At 42.0% G+C, this 15,097-nt stretch overlaps 2 protein-coding genes across 3 annotated transcripts; one reads left to right on the forward strand and one right to left on the reverse strand.

Annotated features, from left to right (window-relative positions):
- Positions 1–1,053: 1,053 nt before the first annotated feature.
- Positions 1,054–10,435, forward strand: donson (DNA replication fork stabilization factor DONSON). The gene is made up of 13 exons (XM_088289432.1): positions 1,054–1,629; positions 3,290–3,364; positions 3,564–3,764; positions 3,830–4,008; positions 4,282–4,357; positions 4,508–4,610; positions 4,675–4,762; positions 5,002–5,148; positions 5,528–5,726; positions 5,975–6,044; positions 6,143–6,273; positions 6,408–6,584; positions 10,197–10,435. Exons 1-12 carry the CDS (start codon positions 1,207–1,209, stop codon positions 6,546–6,548), a joined length of 1,833 nt encoding a protein of 610 aa, XP_088145558.1. The 5' UTR covers positions 1,054–1,206; the 3' UTR covers positions 6,549–6,584; positions 10,197–10,435.
- Positions 8,550–14,291, reverse strand: LOC148339625 (serine/threonine-protein kinase 24-like). Of its 2 annotated transcripts, XM_088289436.1 has the most exons (12): positions 14,167–14,282; positions 13,592–13,739; positions 13,143–13,373; positions 12,977–13,033; positions 12,388–12,496; positions 11,572–11,729; positions 10,642–10,827; positions 10,413–10,561; positions 9,667–9,790; positions 9,127–9,195; positions 8,906–9,042; positions 8,550–8,826 (listed from the first exon to the last, which is right to left on the reverse strand). In XM_088289436.1, the coding sequence occupies exons 2-12, from the start codon at positions 13,625–13,627 to the stop codon at positions 8,790–8,792; spliced, it is 1,293 nt and encodes a 430-aa protein (XP_088145562.1). In that variant the 5' UTR covers positions 13,628–13,739; positions 14,167–14,282; the 3' UTR covers positions 8,550–8,789. The 2 variants fall into 2 exon arrangements, with proteins under 2 accessions (XP_088145562.1, XP_088145561.1); XM_088289435.1 differs by having other exon boundaries at positions 13,592–14,291.
- Positions 14,292–15,097: the final 806 nt, after the last annotated feature.

The following is a 15,097-nucleotide window of genomic DNA, read 5'->3' on the forward strand; positions in this document are numbered from 1 at the left end:
TTTTCCAATACCCAAATCCATGCTTATTTAGAATTTCAATTTTCGCAAAAATACCTGCACCAAAAACGAAGAACGTGAGTACAAAACTACTTCAAAAGTGCTATTCACTTACACGACTAGTGGTGGCCGGTTGTTGTGCAGTTCGCTGCCGCCATCTAGTGGCGCAACGCGACAGCTCGTATCTTAAAAACTTACAAATGGCGACACTCTTAGGTCAAGGTACCACTGTATTATTATCATTATTGTTATCATTTTGTTGAATTCTGCCTGGGCAGCACAGAGTGTGAGTGGTTAGCACGTCTGCCTCGTTCTGAGGTCGGGGTTCAAATCTGGGCTCAGGCCTTATTGTGTGGAGTTTGCATGTTCTCCCCATGCTTGTGCGGGTTCTCTCCGGATTACCCGGTTTCCTTCCACATTCTAAAAACATGCATGTTCGGTTAATTTTAAACTCTAAATTGTGCATAGCTCACCTAAAATGAATGCTGTTTTCTTACAAATAATGCTATCTTGTAAGTTCTGTATTGGGTAAACATGTAAATACTTGGAAATAAAAGCAGAAATGTTGGTTTGTTTTCACCTTTCAATCCACAATTCAATCGTGAACCTCTGAAAATAATGGCCTAAGTCATATTTTAAATATGAAAAAAATCCCCGGGATGCTGGCCAGCTCTGCTAATATGGACTCCATCCTCAAAAGGATCATTTAATTGGACCCTGAAATTAATACTGGAGTGTGGTGCTTGTGGACAAAACTAAATGTATCCGTTTTGAGAATTGTTTCTAAGGAAAACGCCTGTAAATATGACTCCATTTAGATCGTATTCAATGATTAAAGAAAGATATTAGAACAATCTGAGTTAAAATACACTTAATATTTGATGGTTTTGCATTAGGTCCATGTGGTAATCGCAATTAATTAGGGATTTTTTTGCGAGTTATTAGTTAAAAAATAGTCATTGCTTGACAGCACGAAAAATAAAATGTCTCAGTTCAGTACTTCATCCACACTCCAAGCCGCTTGATGGCGATAACGCACATGAACGCTGGCCAACCGCCATTTTATTCGACACCAACCAAGACGATGGCGGCGAAGAAGAAATAATCGACGTCATTCCGTGAGGCGCCAGGATTTCAAAGCATTGGTTTGTCTGTGGATTCTACTTACATGACTTTATCGTTAAGTTTTGGATTTACCGGCCAAACACAATGTCTGAAGAGTTGGGCTATTCTCCCAGCTTCAAACGACCCTCGGACATTATGCGAATGCGAAGGAAAAGAGCCCGCAGCGAAGCTTTTTCTCCGAGCCCGAGTAGTGACAAAAGCGGTACCGAGCCTAGTGCCTCTTCCCCGCCGCCGCCGCCGTCGTCGTGTGTTCGGCCCTTTTCGCCCGGGCCGCTTTTCTTCAAGAACCACACACGCTCGGGTGATGGGGTGAAACGCAGGAACCCTTTCGCAAACATTGCGAACAGACACGGCCCGAGGAAGAAATGTCTCAATTTCGACGACGAAGCGGTTGGTGAAAAGGCAGAAAGTCCGACCGCAATGGAAGGAGAAAAAGGGGACGACTTGACTTTCTCAGAACTAATGAGCAAAGTCGAAGATATTGGACGGCAAGAAAACGACCAACAGGTTTTTGAGCTACGGCACATATTTTACATTTGAACAATCTCACGGCGCACCACCAAGACATACATGTCACAAGGATACGGATATAATCTCGGCGTCATTACTCACAAACCTTCTCGGATACTCAAAATATTTGGATGCCAAGTCATCTGTTAGTATTAAAATGTTGTGTTCCCTTTAAGACCACCAACATTATTGTAATGTGTCAAATATGATTGTAACGTGTAAAATAGCGCTCTACAGTATTGTACTTTATAGCGCCACCCGGTGTTTGGTCAAGGTTTTGTGCTGCACATATTCCAGATAATACTAGGAAGAAGACTATTACAACATTTTTTTTTTCCAAAAGTAAAGGAAATGTTCAGAGGGACCTCATTCCATTATATACGTCTAGCAGTCCAACGCCTTGTCACTTTTGTTATTTAACTTTAAAAGGAACATGATAACAATTTCTGGTCACGTGACTGCAGGGCTCTTATTGAGCACACAAACAACGTTTCGGGTAAGTATAGGAAACAATATCGTAATAATGGCGTTTTAAATTGAATCCCAAAAGATAGAAGGAGCAAATGAAGCGACTGCAACCTAGGATTAATGTGATCAAAAACACTTTCTCCCTGTTAGAAGGCGGTCAGCCTTATTTTGAACCAGATGCAAAAGTGATAAATGGGTCAAGCATCCGGGCCAATATACAAGGAAGTGCAATCATCCAGATGTGCTGTAAGAAATGTATGAGTTAGTTTTCCCAACTGTTCTGGGGACAAGTATGATTTAAGAATCAGAATCACTTTGGCGATCAGTCGCAGCTGAAAGAAGCTTGCTTTTAACACTGCGCTGATTTGCTTATCTAAATTATACGAACTGTCAATGGCATGGTCAGGTTCACCAAACACTGTTCAATTTATTTTCATTTAGAGTCAGAATTTTAAATTTCAGACAGTCGTTCACGTCCTTCAGACAGTTTTGAAAAGACTTTTACAAGCCACCTTTGGACGTTGGCGGCATTTATACCTATACATTGTGAACAAAACAATGTATAAGGAAAACAAAGACAGGTCTAGTATAGAGCCTTTGGGCACTCCACACGTTCTGTGTATGCGCCTGGGCTACCGGAGGCAGAATAATATTTGTGAATGTACATAAATGGAAAAGAACATGGAAAGGGCCGTAATGTTAGTTATTTTTTGCAGAAGATAATGAATATATGCATGTGAGTATTGTTAAACTTACTGTCAATGTGTGATTCTGCACCATTTGTGTTTAAACAGTAAATACTTGAATGACTTTAACATCGATGACAGTTTTGTTATCCTGTCTATGCCGCATTGCATTGTGTGTTGGCATTAAGCACGTAGACTTTTCAGTTGTTTGGTTAAATACAGAAGATGTCATTCTCTTTGGTTTATGTTTAGTTTGACAGTAAATATCAACTGTAAGTGGCAATGACCTCATCTCAATTTAATCAAAAATTTACTTTGTGTGGATTTTCTGGTACTGTTAAGTTGAACACAAAGCTATTATTCTGTTGTATGAATGGTAATGAGGTTATCCGGGTTCATTTGACCTTCTGCCATCCAACCCAATTTGAGAACAAAAGATTTGGTTCATGTCGTTGCTCCTGCTGTATGTTTAATGTCTTCTTCATCTTTCTTTCCCATGCCAGAAAGGTTGTTCTCTCTCTGAAGATGACTCTCTCTTTGAGGAAAATGAGCAAGATGTAGAAACGCCACTGCTGAAGGTAAATTAGGGGGTGTGTTGTATTGTATTGTCTCTTGTACATCTCTTTTCTACGTCTTCCTTTCACATGGTGCCCTTAATGTCAAGACTGAGACATCACAGTCAGGTCTTCAGGACAAGCTTGAAAATTCTTGAGGCGCATCAGAGTTTAGAATTTCCCATGAATTTCCGTATTGTGTATCTTATGTCTTTTCCTCCAGTGTCCACGGGCCATTTCTCCTCTCTCCATTACGACCCGTCTGTGCACAGAGTATCCAGCCGATTGGAGCCTGAAGACCCGTCTTCTTTTTACGTCCTCGCTGTCACTGTCATGGTCTGAGCAGCCCAAAGCTCAGGAGGAGGCCTCAGGGCTCAGCCAGCACTGCCGAGCTCAGTTTAATACGTGGCCACAAAATCTACAGGTACAGCAACTTTATCGTCATGTTTTAAGAAAGGCTTTGTATTTAGTTTTTCGTCCCTCCTACAGGATCCCAAGTCATGCACGGAGCTTCGCTGTGCCTTCCAGCAGAGTCTGATCTATTGGCAGCATCCCAGCCTGTCTTGGGTGCCGCTGTTCCCCAGGATCAACGCTGAGCGCAGGTTTACGGGGAAGAGCGCCCCCTGGGCACACAACACAGAAGTACAGCGGGCGCTAATGACAGAATGGTAAGGATGCAAGTCTTTTAGAATTATCTCACAGCACTCTACCAAACAAAATTTTCACAAAAGTGGTACATTGACTTACAAGTGCCTCAACATGTGAATTTTCTGAGTTCAATCAGTTGGGCCCTCTGTTGTTGTTTTCAGACTTATCAGTGAAATTGGTTTATTTCCAAGGCATACCTGATAATCTTTCAGAGCACAGTGGTTGGGAAACACTTGGCTAAGTTCATGGTTGATGGAATGCACATGGATCAAATAATTTCTTTGTTTGTGCAGGTCAGCCTGCCTGTCATCACTCTACAGTCTTCTAAAGACCAGACTGTGTCCTTACTTCTATGTTTGCTCCTATCAGGTATAGATGTCCGTCTTCATTTTAATAAATGGCAAGTAAAATGCAGGAAACGTAACAATTCATGAATGATATTATTTGCTTCTTCTTCTCAACACTCACCTAATGAAGCATTGTGTGCATGTGTGCATGCGCGCGTGTGTCCACTGTCAGTTCACAGTGTTGTTTCGGGCCGCTGGACTCGGAGGCTCGGGCAGCATTAATGCCCTGATTTCTCCAACCACCAGAGGCCTCCGCGAGGCCATGAAGGCTGAAGGTGAGTCATTGCCAATGCCAATTGTGTGTTTGTGTGATTAATTCTTGTCATTACTGATGGTCAGGTATCGAGTTCAGTCTGCCTCTAGTGGAGGAAATGACGACGAGAAAAGAGCCACCCAATGTTTGCGATGAGGAACGGCAACAGAAAGAGTGAGCCCTGATATTGTAACTTCAGTTTCATTTTTTTATGTGAAAATTTGATTCGTTGGACATACAGTTATGCCCTCATTTCAAACGTTGCCATTAAATTTCTGTTAAAAAAATTACGTGTGTAAATGGCGTATGTGATATTTTTAATAGTTGTAATGTTAGTAATTTGGCGTGCCTGCTTTGTTTTTTGCTTTAATTTTTCAGCCCTCCATTTATCTATCCAAATCTTTCTGTCACAGGAGCTGTGAGCACAAAGAGGACGAGTGCTGCTCAGATGGCCCAGAAGAAGACGATGACGACGAGGATGGAGGCGGCAGCCTCTCATGGCTGAAAGAGATGGGAGTCCAGGACAAGATCAAGAAGCCAGACAGCATCAGCATCCAACTGTATCCTCTGCAAGTGTCATCACTTACACTTAACAATTCCAAATAAACAAAAATAATTAATGAACAGTAATAAAAAATGCTTTTGCAATACGCTTTACTGCAAAATTAGCCGAGCTAGCGCGAGCAGCCGAGCTAGCGCGAACGTGCTAGCGCGAACGTGCTAGCGCGAACGTGCTAGCGCGAGCAGCCGAGCTAGCGCCTTGTAATGCGGCGCGCCTAGTATATGCATTAAAGACGGAAATAGCACCCTCAACTGGTGTTGCGCCCTTTGAGGCAGCGCGTCGTATGGCCGTAAAAATACGGTAAATGTTATCCTCCAACTTGTCTTTGCGGCGCCCCATTTCCCTGTCAAGTGTCATCCTGAACAGTTCGTATGCAGTCGCAAGGAGGGCCGAGCAGTGAGCGTGGATCACAAGCCAGAGTCGGTGGTGTACGTGGAGGGGCCGCACACGTTCACGCTTGTCAACTTCCTCATCAACTGCAAGAGCGTGGTGGCGGCGGCCGGTTCTCAGGCAGGACTACCCCCGACGTTACTGGCCCCCGTTGCTTTTAGAGGAGCTGCGATGCATTCGCTAAAGGTAACCACAGGTGGCAAAATTACTGTCTGTCACTTTGTAATTGAGTAAAAATGCTTCATACACTCTGGATTGAAAAATAGCCAAAAAGTTAATTCTGACAGGCACTTAATATGAATTTAGTGTTGTTTCTAAATAGAGATAAATTCTGGAAAGTAGTTTTTACTTCAGTGGACGTCCAGATATTTGTTTAAAAGTGATAGAATTATTCAATGAAAAAAAATGTACAGGCTGAAAAATGTACTCTTCAGGCCCGCTGCGTGAATGTCAAGAGCCAGGTTGGTTCTGCCTACCGGAACATCAGCAGTATGGAGATAACAGGTGTGTAGCGGACTCAGGAGCAGCCCCAAGGAAGGAGGGTAACTGAGACTGGGGGGTTGTGAGAAAGAAAATATATATATATATTTATTGTCCTTAAGGGCCCGTCCTGCCGTCCTCTCTGCACGCCATCACAACTCTGCTTCGGCCCACACAGAAAGGAAACTTCTCGGCCACTCTCTACACACATGCGCCCACAGCCATCCTGAACATTCATGGAACCAAGCAGCCGGTAAAGTGCCCGGTGGGGGGGGGGGGGGGGGGGGGGGCTAAATCCTTTAAATCTGCTCTATTTTAGTTTTTTTTATTTGGGATATTTCCCCATTGTGGGACTAATAAAGGACATCTTTATCTTTATCTTTATAGTGCGCAAGTGGGTCAGAGGACCTCTCAGCATTTGGCCTCCATCCGGCCTCCGTCCAGCAGCTGCAGCAACCAGCCAGCCTGGGGAAGATGGCACTCACACAGATCATCATGAACGACTACAGCTACAGCTGGAAGAAGTGATTTGGTTCTGGTTCTTGATTCAGCGTAACCAAAGGGGTGCGTGCTATCATCTTCTACTTTTGTTGCTCAAATCAAAGTGCACTTACATAATACCCTATCTCCTCAAAGCTGTGACTTAATTGCTTAAATTACATAGGGAAAATGCTGAAGTGTCTATAAATAGGAGCAAGGCTTTTAATTCTTAAATGTATATTTAATATAAGACACTGTAACATTATGCAGTTTGAACGTTAACATTTTCTCTAAATAATTGGAAAAAGTATGGGCGGGAACTACTTAAATTATTAAATTATACTATTGATGATGATGATGGAAACTTGATATATTGAACTAAATAAAGTTCAGTTATATTGAACTTTTTAGGCAGGGATTATTTAGTCTACCACTAGAGGGAGCCTGTGTGCGAGTACCACATTTGGAGAATAAGTGCTTTACGTTGTTTATTGTTGAGAAAGTGAATGCTTGTCTGTGCTGTGATTGACCGGTGACCAGTGCATTGGTGCATGCTGCCTTTTGTAAAAGTCAGTTGGGATTGTGCGTCACCTCACCTAACCGCCTCAAACAGGACAGTATCGAAAATGGTTTGTGTATTGTATAAATTAGACAAACAAATGTCGAACTGTTTTCGGCACAAATTACCAGTGGAGTCATACAATCTGCAGTAACATCTTTATTCCTTATGCCACTTTAAAAGCTTATATTTAACTTCTCAAATGACTCAAGCAATTATATACAGTACTATAAACTGCCAGCTATGATAAACAAATGTACACAATTATTTCCTTATTTTTTGTGTAACTTTTTTTTATTATTTCTGCTAAGCATTCCATAATTTCATAACTGCAGTTATAAAAATACCATATTTTTTAATTTGCTTCTTACCTGTCCTGACAAGTGATACAACTTATCAACATTATTGCTGCATTAGCACAGTAGATTCTGGAGCTCTTAAGTAAACATAGCAACCCATGGCTATTAGCAAATGTGAAAATGTTTGCTTTCAGCAAGTGCCACATTTTCATGGAGTTAAAAAAATGGAATGGAGACTAGTTATTAAAAAAAAAAAAAAAAAACATACAAACCATGGCACTTTTCATGTGAGGAGGGCATGACGCGTGGCATTGTTTGGCTGTATTGTCCCATAAGTCCCCTCCATCCTTTAAACATAGTTGAGCTATGCAGGCCTTTGAAATGTGAGGATTGTAACTTGAAACGCAGACAGAGAAAACACTGTTTCGATTTACTCACTACGGAGCACCAGACCTGTTTTTTTTTATGTCATAGTGGGAAAAATGTAATACTGTACGTGCAAAAATCGAATTTGTAGCCGCCAAGAGCCGTGGCGCCATAACAGACAGTAAGCATATCAAGCGCCACTTCTCCGGAAACATTAAGGTCGAGGCCAGATTTAAAGCTACACAGGAATAAGCGTATGCTTGAGTTTTAGTCTAAGATAGGGATCAACTACACATTTAGGACATTGAATATTGCAGTTTCTAGCTATGGTGTGCTCTATTGCTCTATACCCAGATGTACAAGTTGTTCTTGGAAATATTAAATGCACAAATTTGCATTTCGTGTGCGGATTAGAATTTCAAGGTTAGAACGTTTCATGCCACGTTCTATTTATTTCATGGCTACAAATGTCATTTATTTGGTGGCCAGAATTATGTCTGGGGCTTTGTAAATCAGGGACTTATGAAAAAGAAAATTGAAATGATGAGGAAGTGACGTGCATCTTTAAAAAAAAAAATGCAGATTCTGTTCCTTTTCAGTAGAAGCATCTACAAAATGTGAGGGGGTTGGGGGGGCATTTTGTACACAGTGATTCAGCTCCTGCAAACTGACAACTGCACCCATTTGACAGTCAACTTAAAGCACTTTACCTGAGTTTTTTTTTCCCCCCATGAAGAACGCTGTTTACCATGAGGCATGTTGGTGCAAAGAGGATGTTCACACCATGCATGCTTTTTCAAAAAGTTCCAGTGGGATACACCAGTGGGATACACCGCGAGCTTGGGTTAAAAGGGAGGGCCTGGATTTAGGTCTTGTCTCAGGGCTTTGAGAGCCTCAGTCTCTTGGCGGAGCAAACTGCCACATAGCAAGGTCAGCACGAGTCCCGGTAGAATAGATGTTGATCGAGATATGCTGCTACTGAGTGAACGGGTCAATGGCAGAGCGAGGCGTGCTTATAGAAGAGCAGAGAGATGGTTCCGTGGGCGGGTAACCTAGTGCCACTTGCTATGGGAAAGAAGAGGATGACCTGCTTGTGGAGAAACTGCAAAAACAAAAAAAACAAGAATGGTATAAATTGATGAAGAATGGCAATCCCAATCAGGACAACATGGAGGTGCTACCTTTGAAGCCTGTGGATCATGTGCGCCACCAGGGAATCCGAAATGCTGGGGTAGGCTTCCTCAGCCCGCAAGATGGCCTCCTTCAAATCATCCAGGACCACTGGGTTCCGGTTCACTTGCTCATGTCTGGCCTTGAGCTGGAAATGTTAAAAAAAAATATTTGATACTAACCTTAAGGGCTCTTGATCTTTGTATTGTGGATTTTGGGGCTGAATTGTTACCTCGGCTAATGCAGGAGTGATGACTGTGGACAGGCTCTGTGAATAAGGCCTCTTTGGAATGTCTTTAGTCTGCACGGAATAACAGAAGATTAGAAGAAACCAGTAATGTAGGCAAAATTAAGCAGAAGCGCTATCAAGATATATAAGATAGGGACTGAGCTGGCACACAGAGCAAAAATACACCCCCAAAAAATTATACTCATTATAAATGCTTAATATTTTGCATGAGTTTAATGTACAGGTATGTTGGGATGGGTAAAGGAAAGCGTTCTGTGTCGTGTACGACAGAAAAGTACCAGCTAAAGTGAAAAAGAAATGTTTAAAGGTTGTATGTGAGACAAGCCATGTTGTCTGATTTCTAGACAGGAGACAGGAGACAGCCTGTTGTGACAAAAGTGAAGATGCTGAGGACAGGGAGCGATAGAAGGATTGTGGCAACCCCCGAAGAAGCTTAAATGTCAAAGGAAAAGTAGAAAAACTACTACGTTGAAAAAAAAAAAGAAAATCACAATTGATTTAGAATTTGTGACTATTTGACACCTGCTCAGTTGCCCCTGACTGTCCCTCGCCATTTTGTAGCTTCTTTGGGTCCTTCTCTCGGATGGTAAAGATCCAGTTGTCACTGCCAAAGTCGTTTCCGCCCGATGCCTGCCCTTCCTGCTCCCTAACGAACATATCAAACAACCGATCAGGTCATTGAATGATACAAACACATTTAAACATGTATAATATAATTGAGAGAGCGCAAGATAGAGAAACAAAAATACGGCACAAACAACGTAACGTGTACTCACGACGACAAACCTCCCATAATATACAATATTCCCCTTTCAATGCCTAAATCCTGGTGTCCTACTTGTAAACAAAGAAATTGAAAGACTGGTCGTGTTGAAATTGACCGCGGACCTTCTACACTGGTGATTTTTGTTTTTGTAGTTTTATGAACATTGCTTTGGGTAGTTGCTGGTTATGTTTCTTCTTTTGCATACCAGGGTGGCTTCATCAATGCTATTTTAGAACTGCATGACCCATGTCAGGATGCCATTCTGATAACATTCCATTACTTACAGGACGGGAAAACACGGATGTAATCAGCAATGCAAGCAGCGCGCTATGCGTCTCGTGATGAAGGATAGCGACGCTCTGAGTGGCTGAATCAGTACGTACGGGTGTATTTTCCTGCCAAGTCAATTTGAACTCAAAATTACGCCACAAGAAAGAAAATGGACTTGCGAACTTGTTTTTTTAATTTATATATACTTTATAATGTAGCAATAAACGCTTACGAGTCTGACTCATCCGAACTGGACTCTGTGGTTCTTGATTGCTCTGCCTTCCACCGTTTGTACTTGTCCACCAGCTCGGTCAAGTAGGATGTCTTTTTCGCATGACGTACAATCAGTTTATGCTTCAGCAGCTCCTTGGCAGTCGGCCTCTGCAGAAATGAAGCACGCAAAAACATTTTTTTAAATGCAAGGCTGAAGGGAAACATAATGGCCAGCTGGAAATACCTACAAAACTGGGCTCCTTGTTCAGGCAAGCCTCAACAAACTCCTTGAGAGGCTTGCTGTAGTTTCCCTCCAGAGTTGGAGGGTTGTTCTTTGGGATTAGAAATAAAACCTTCATGGGATGCAGTTCTGAATGTGGCGGTTCGCCTTTCGCTAGCTCAATGGCTGTGATGCCCAGGGACCAGATATCGGCCTGAAACATAGTGTCACGTGTTAAAACATGACTTTCTTCCTTTCACATTACTATCATAAAACTAGCACCATCTTGGAAAAAGTATTTTATTTTTGATGGATTATAACTCTTTGTCATGACTAAATCGATCTTTTTACAAATACAAAAAAAAAACGGTAAATAACAAAAATAATCATTTGAGAATCACAATTAGCATGTCATTTGTCATTATACTTGGTGTACAACAAGATTGGAGCGCTCCCCTTTCCAGTGCAAATATAGATAATAAAAATAAAATAATAAATAAAAAGTGTTGAAAAGGTGCACTTGGTGTTACGTTATGTTGCAGTTCTACGAGTAGGGACTCAAATGGAATGTTCCATTATGCAGCCTGTTATCAGCCAGTAGTCAGTGCTGGCTACTCCTCCACCGAACATGTCACGTTAGAAAGAGCGGGCCGTTACATAAGCGCAAAAATATGCAGATAGGTACAAATCTTTTACATAAAAATGTCCATTCGGTGAGCTGCATTTCCTGTAATGGTTTCATTTGTTTTCACTTGTATGGTATTAGTAATGATTACATGTTGCTTTGAGCTTGGGAACAGCAGCAGTCTGACCCTGTGAGAGATTAATTCAATTTCATATGAACAAAATAGTTTTAAACGCTAAAGAAATCTGGGTTGACTGTGGTCCCGGGAAAGATTTTGTTTGACCTTCAAGGTTCCTCATGGACACCTCCTGTATCATGACGCGTTTCACTCACCTTCGAGTCGTATGCAGACTGTTTTATAACCTCAGGAGCCATCCAGAAAGGCGTGCCCACAAAAGTGTTGCGTTTGATCTGGGTGTCCGTGAGCTGGCCAGCCACACCAAAATCTGCCAGCTTCACCTCGCCTTGCTCAGAAAGCAGCACGTTTGCCGCTGGGGTGAGTAGAGTTGACACGGAATTATCATTTACGATTAAAGTCACCACAATTATCACTGTCATTATAATTTGTGCAATGAATTTTTTAAAAAAGAAAGTTTTTTTATTTTGATTCGAAAAATAAATCTGCCAGCCTGTGCACTTTTGGTCATTACAAATTATGAATGTCAACAACTAAATAGTTGATAAACTTTACTTAGTATGACTAAGACGACAGTATTTTCCGTATCTAAAAGGTATTCATATAATGTATAATAATTTTAAGAGATTTTAGACACCAAGGAAAACAGTTCACCGTCAGCATGCCTCAAGATGCATTTGGGTGATAGCCAATCATGCTCGTTGTTCCAGAGCATCATAGGGAGCACAGGTGCCCTCTAAAATTCTGGACTTAGGTCATCGTTAATTCGATTGTAAACTATGACAAGCCAAATGTTTCTCACACAGAACAAAATTGGAAACAAAAAAAAAATAATAAATGTGGATCCACCATTAATCTAATTGTAGCATGCAGCACAGATGGAACAAAGATGACAGAGCTGTCCAAAATCCTTTGCCTTTTAGTTCGGATGTTCTTCTGCAAGTAATTTAAGTCTCTTCTAATGCATGTATACAGCGGTTACGTTGTAAACCAAACTGTGCATGACAATGTACCTTTGATATCCCGGTGGATCTTCTTCTCAGAGTGCAGATACTCCAGCCCCTTGAGGATCTCTCGCAGAATGGTGGCAATTTGGGTCTCATCCAGAGCACCTGGCTCCATCTTAGAAAGACAAAACATAAAAAAATCCATAACTTTGCTTGGTGCTAATTCGAACATTATAACACTAAATTCCAATTGCTACCTGCCTACATTTTTAGCAAAATTAAAGATCGCAAGCTCCGATGAAGAGGACCCACACGCACACCCGGGCCGCGCTTTGAGAGTTGCACCGAAATACTGACTTTGAAGGAAATCAGAGCATCTAGAGTGGAATTAATTAATTTAGTCAAAATGTCGGCTGGAGCTTGATGGCCACCATGACTATTTGAAAACCAAAATGTACAATTTGCAGCACTTTTTGTGCATATCTATTCATGCTGCATCAGTCTCCTGAGAGTGCATGCCGCATAGTCTGACCATAACTGTACCTGAAAAAAGTGTATTTCCATATAGATGTACTTTTGATGATCACAAATGTATTAGATGTCGTGGTTTGCACATAATTTTTTTTCTCACAAGAATCAAGAGAGCGTGACTCACCAAATCTAAGGCTGAGCCTCCTCCTAAATACTCCATGATGATCCATAACTTGGCGTCCTACACAGTTGAGGCACATCACAGGAATCAATAACGCGTTTGAGAAATGTGGGTGGTGAAGATGTTCTGTTAGTCCCATCAAAAGGAAACTAATTGTCTGAAGCATCACCTTCAAGTAGGAGCCATAGTACTTGGTGACAAAGGGGCTGTCGCATTGGCTCAGCACAGTGATCTCCTGCTGAATGTCTTCGATCTCGTCCTCGGCTTCCTCCAGGTCAATGATCTTGATGGCCACCACTTTCTGAGTCCGATTGTCAATGCCTTTGAAGACCTCGCCGAACGAACCCTTGCCAATGCGCTCCAGCTTGGTGAAGAGCTCCTCTGGGTCCACTCTGACATTCTAACCGGGATGGATGAGTATTGGCATATGCACAGTGGGGAGGAGGGACAAATCACGCCTTTGTAGATTAATAGCTTCCTTGAAATTTGTCACAGGGCAATGAGACTTCAAATGAATAGTCTTAAGAAGAACAATTCGAACCTGACGCAGGTTTGTGTGATTCAATTAATCTTTGAAATTTTACACTAGCATTAAGGACCAAAAAAGGCAGGGCTTACCTGCATGCCTGGCAGGTTCCCAGGGGGGTGGGCCATGGTGGGATTGGCTTAGAGCTCTTTGGCAAAACTAATATCCACCGCTCGTTGGGTGACGTGAATGTGAGCGGCTGGGCCCACGGGACTACAAGGTCCGGGTACTGTTGGGCAGCTATTGTAGAGTTCAAATAGAGTCAGACCCTTCCGCCTAAAATATAATGCATCCTAAACGGCTGGACAAGCTAACAGACGTTTGCTAACAGTGAGACAGTCGATAAGCTCCCAGTTACTTAACTCCTCCCTTTAAATCGACCACCGTAAGACGCTATGAGACGGGAGCAATTTGTCATGTTCTTCGGGACTCAAATGGGAGTTTTTACAAAGCCCTTAGCCCGCTGTCACTTCGTAAAAGTGAAGTCTTTCGGTAACAGTTTTAGCTCGCTGGACCGATAGCATTGTTAGCTCGCTACCTCGCTAGCCAATCGTAGCAGACAACCGAACGTTGTCTGCTAGTCGCGGCCTCAAACAACAACAACCACGGCATGGCACATATGGAACTCGAAAGAGCGGATTCTCAAAGCAGTGATCTTCGCACTAACTCGTCGTCGTGTGCTGGAAGCAGCCAGTGTTTTGGTTTCCTTCTTCACTTTAGCACCGAACTCCCGGCCATCTTGTCAGAGTTGTGACGTCGGACTTGAGGGCGGTTCTGATCCGGATGAAAACATCGGCAGCTGGAAAAGAGTTTGGAAAGTGGACGTTCAAATGTTGATCTTGATCACTCTCGTGAATGTCCTTCTTCAGCATGGCAATATTGATCCGCCAATAATTGCAACAAAAGCTTCCAAGACGAAATTTATGTATCAATCAAAGGTTAGTGTAGGCTTTCATCCAAGTAAGGTTTCAAGGCAGCATTAGGGTTTCAAATTATTTTTTTTTTTATCCATAATTCTGTTTAATTCAATGTGTTGCAGCAGGGAGAAATGGGAAACTGGCAGGACAGCGGCCCTCGAGCAGGATTGTAAACCCCTGAATTTGGGTTTCAATATTATCTATATATTTCAGGGTTTCTAAATTAGATATATTCTCCTCCTTTCTTCATTTCACACACCCTTCCTCCCTCTCCTGTCTTTCACCTTTCCTTCTACCTTTCATACCTCATTTCATATCATTTTCTTCCCTTTATTTGTTCTTTCATACATCCTTGTTTCCATATCCTTCTTTCCAACATTTTTTCCAATCTTTGATCATTTTCCTTTTCACTCTTCCTTCTTTCACGCATTTCATCCATCCTTCCTTACATCCCAACCTTCATTTCTCCACTCTTCTTTCCTCCGTGTTTCATTCCTTCCTTTCCTTCGTCATGATTTTCATGCATCATTTTTTCCCTTCTTCCCATCCTTCCTGCCTTCCACCCACTCCTCATTATAGCCCTTAACCTTTTTCATCTTCCTATCCATCCTTTTTTCCTACACCTTATCCTTCCACACGGCCTTCTTAAATAGTTTATATTAAAATGTACAATATAACCTT

The sequence above is a fragment of the Idiotropiscis lumnitzeri genome, chromosome 3 (genome assembly GCF_059441095.1).
Source record: "Idiotropiscis lumnitzeri isolate Australia: NSW breed Sydney's pygmy pipehorse chromosome 3, RoL_Ilum_1.0, whole genome shotgun sequence".
NCBI lineage: Eukaryota > Metazoa > Chordata > Actinopteri > Syngnathiformes > Syngnathidae > Idiotropiscis > Idiotropiscis lumnitzeri.

Coding starts and splice junctions, on each gene's coding strand:
- donson (XM_088289432.1), top strand. CDS start 1,207: ATGTCTGAAGAGTTGGGCTATTCTCCCAGCTTCAAACGACCCTCGGAC. Junction 1,630..3,289: donor GGCAAGAAAACGACCAACAG/GTTTTTGAGCTA, acceptor TTCCCATGCCAG/AAAGGTTGTTCTCTCTCTGA. Junction 4,611..4,674: donor CGAGGCCATGAAGGCTGAAG/GTGAGTCATTGC, acceptor ACTGATGGTCAG/GTATCGAGTTCAGTCTGCCT.
- LOC148339625 (XM_088289435.1), bottom strand. CDS start 13,627: ATGGCCCACCCCCCTGGGAACCTGCCAGGCATGCAG. Junction 11,730..12,387: donor GATCCACCGGGATATCAAAG/GTACATTGTCAT, acceptor TACTCACCCCAG/CGGCAAACGTGCTGCTTTCT. Junction 9,791..10,412: donor AGTTCGGATGAGTCAGACTC/GTAAGCGTTTAT, acceptor TATGTTCGTTAG/GGAGCAGGAAGGGCAGGCAT.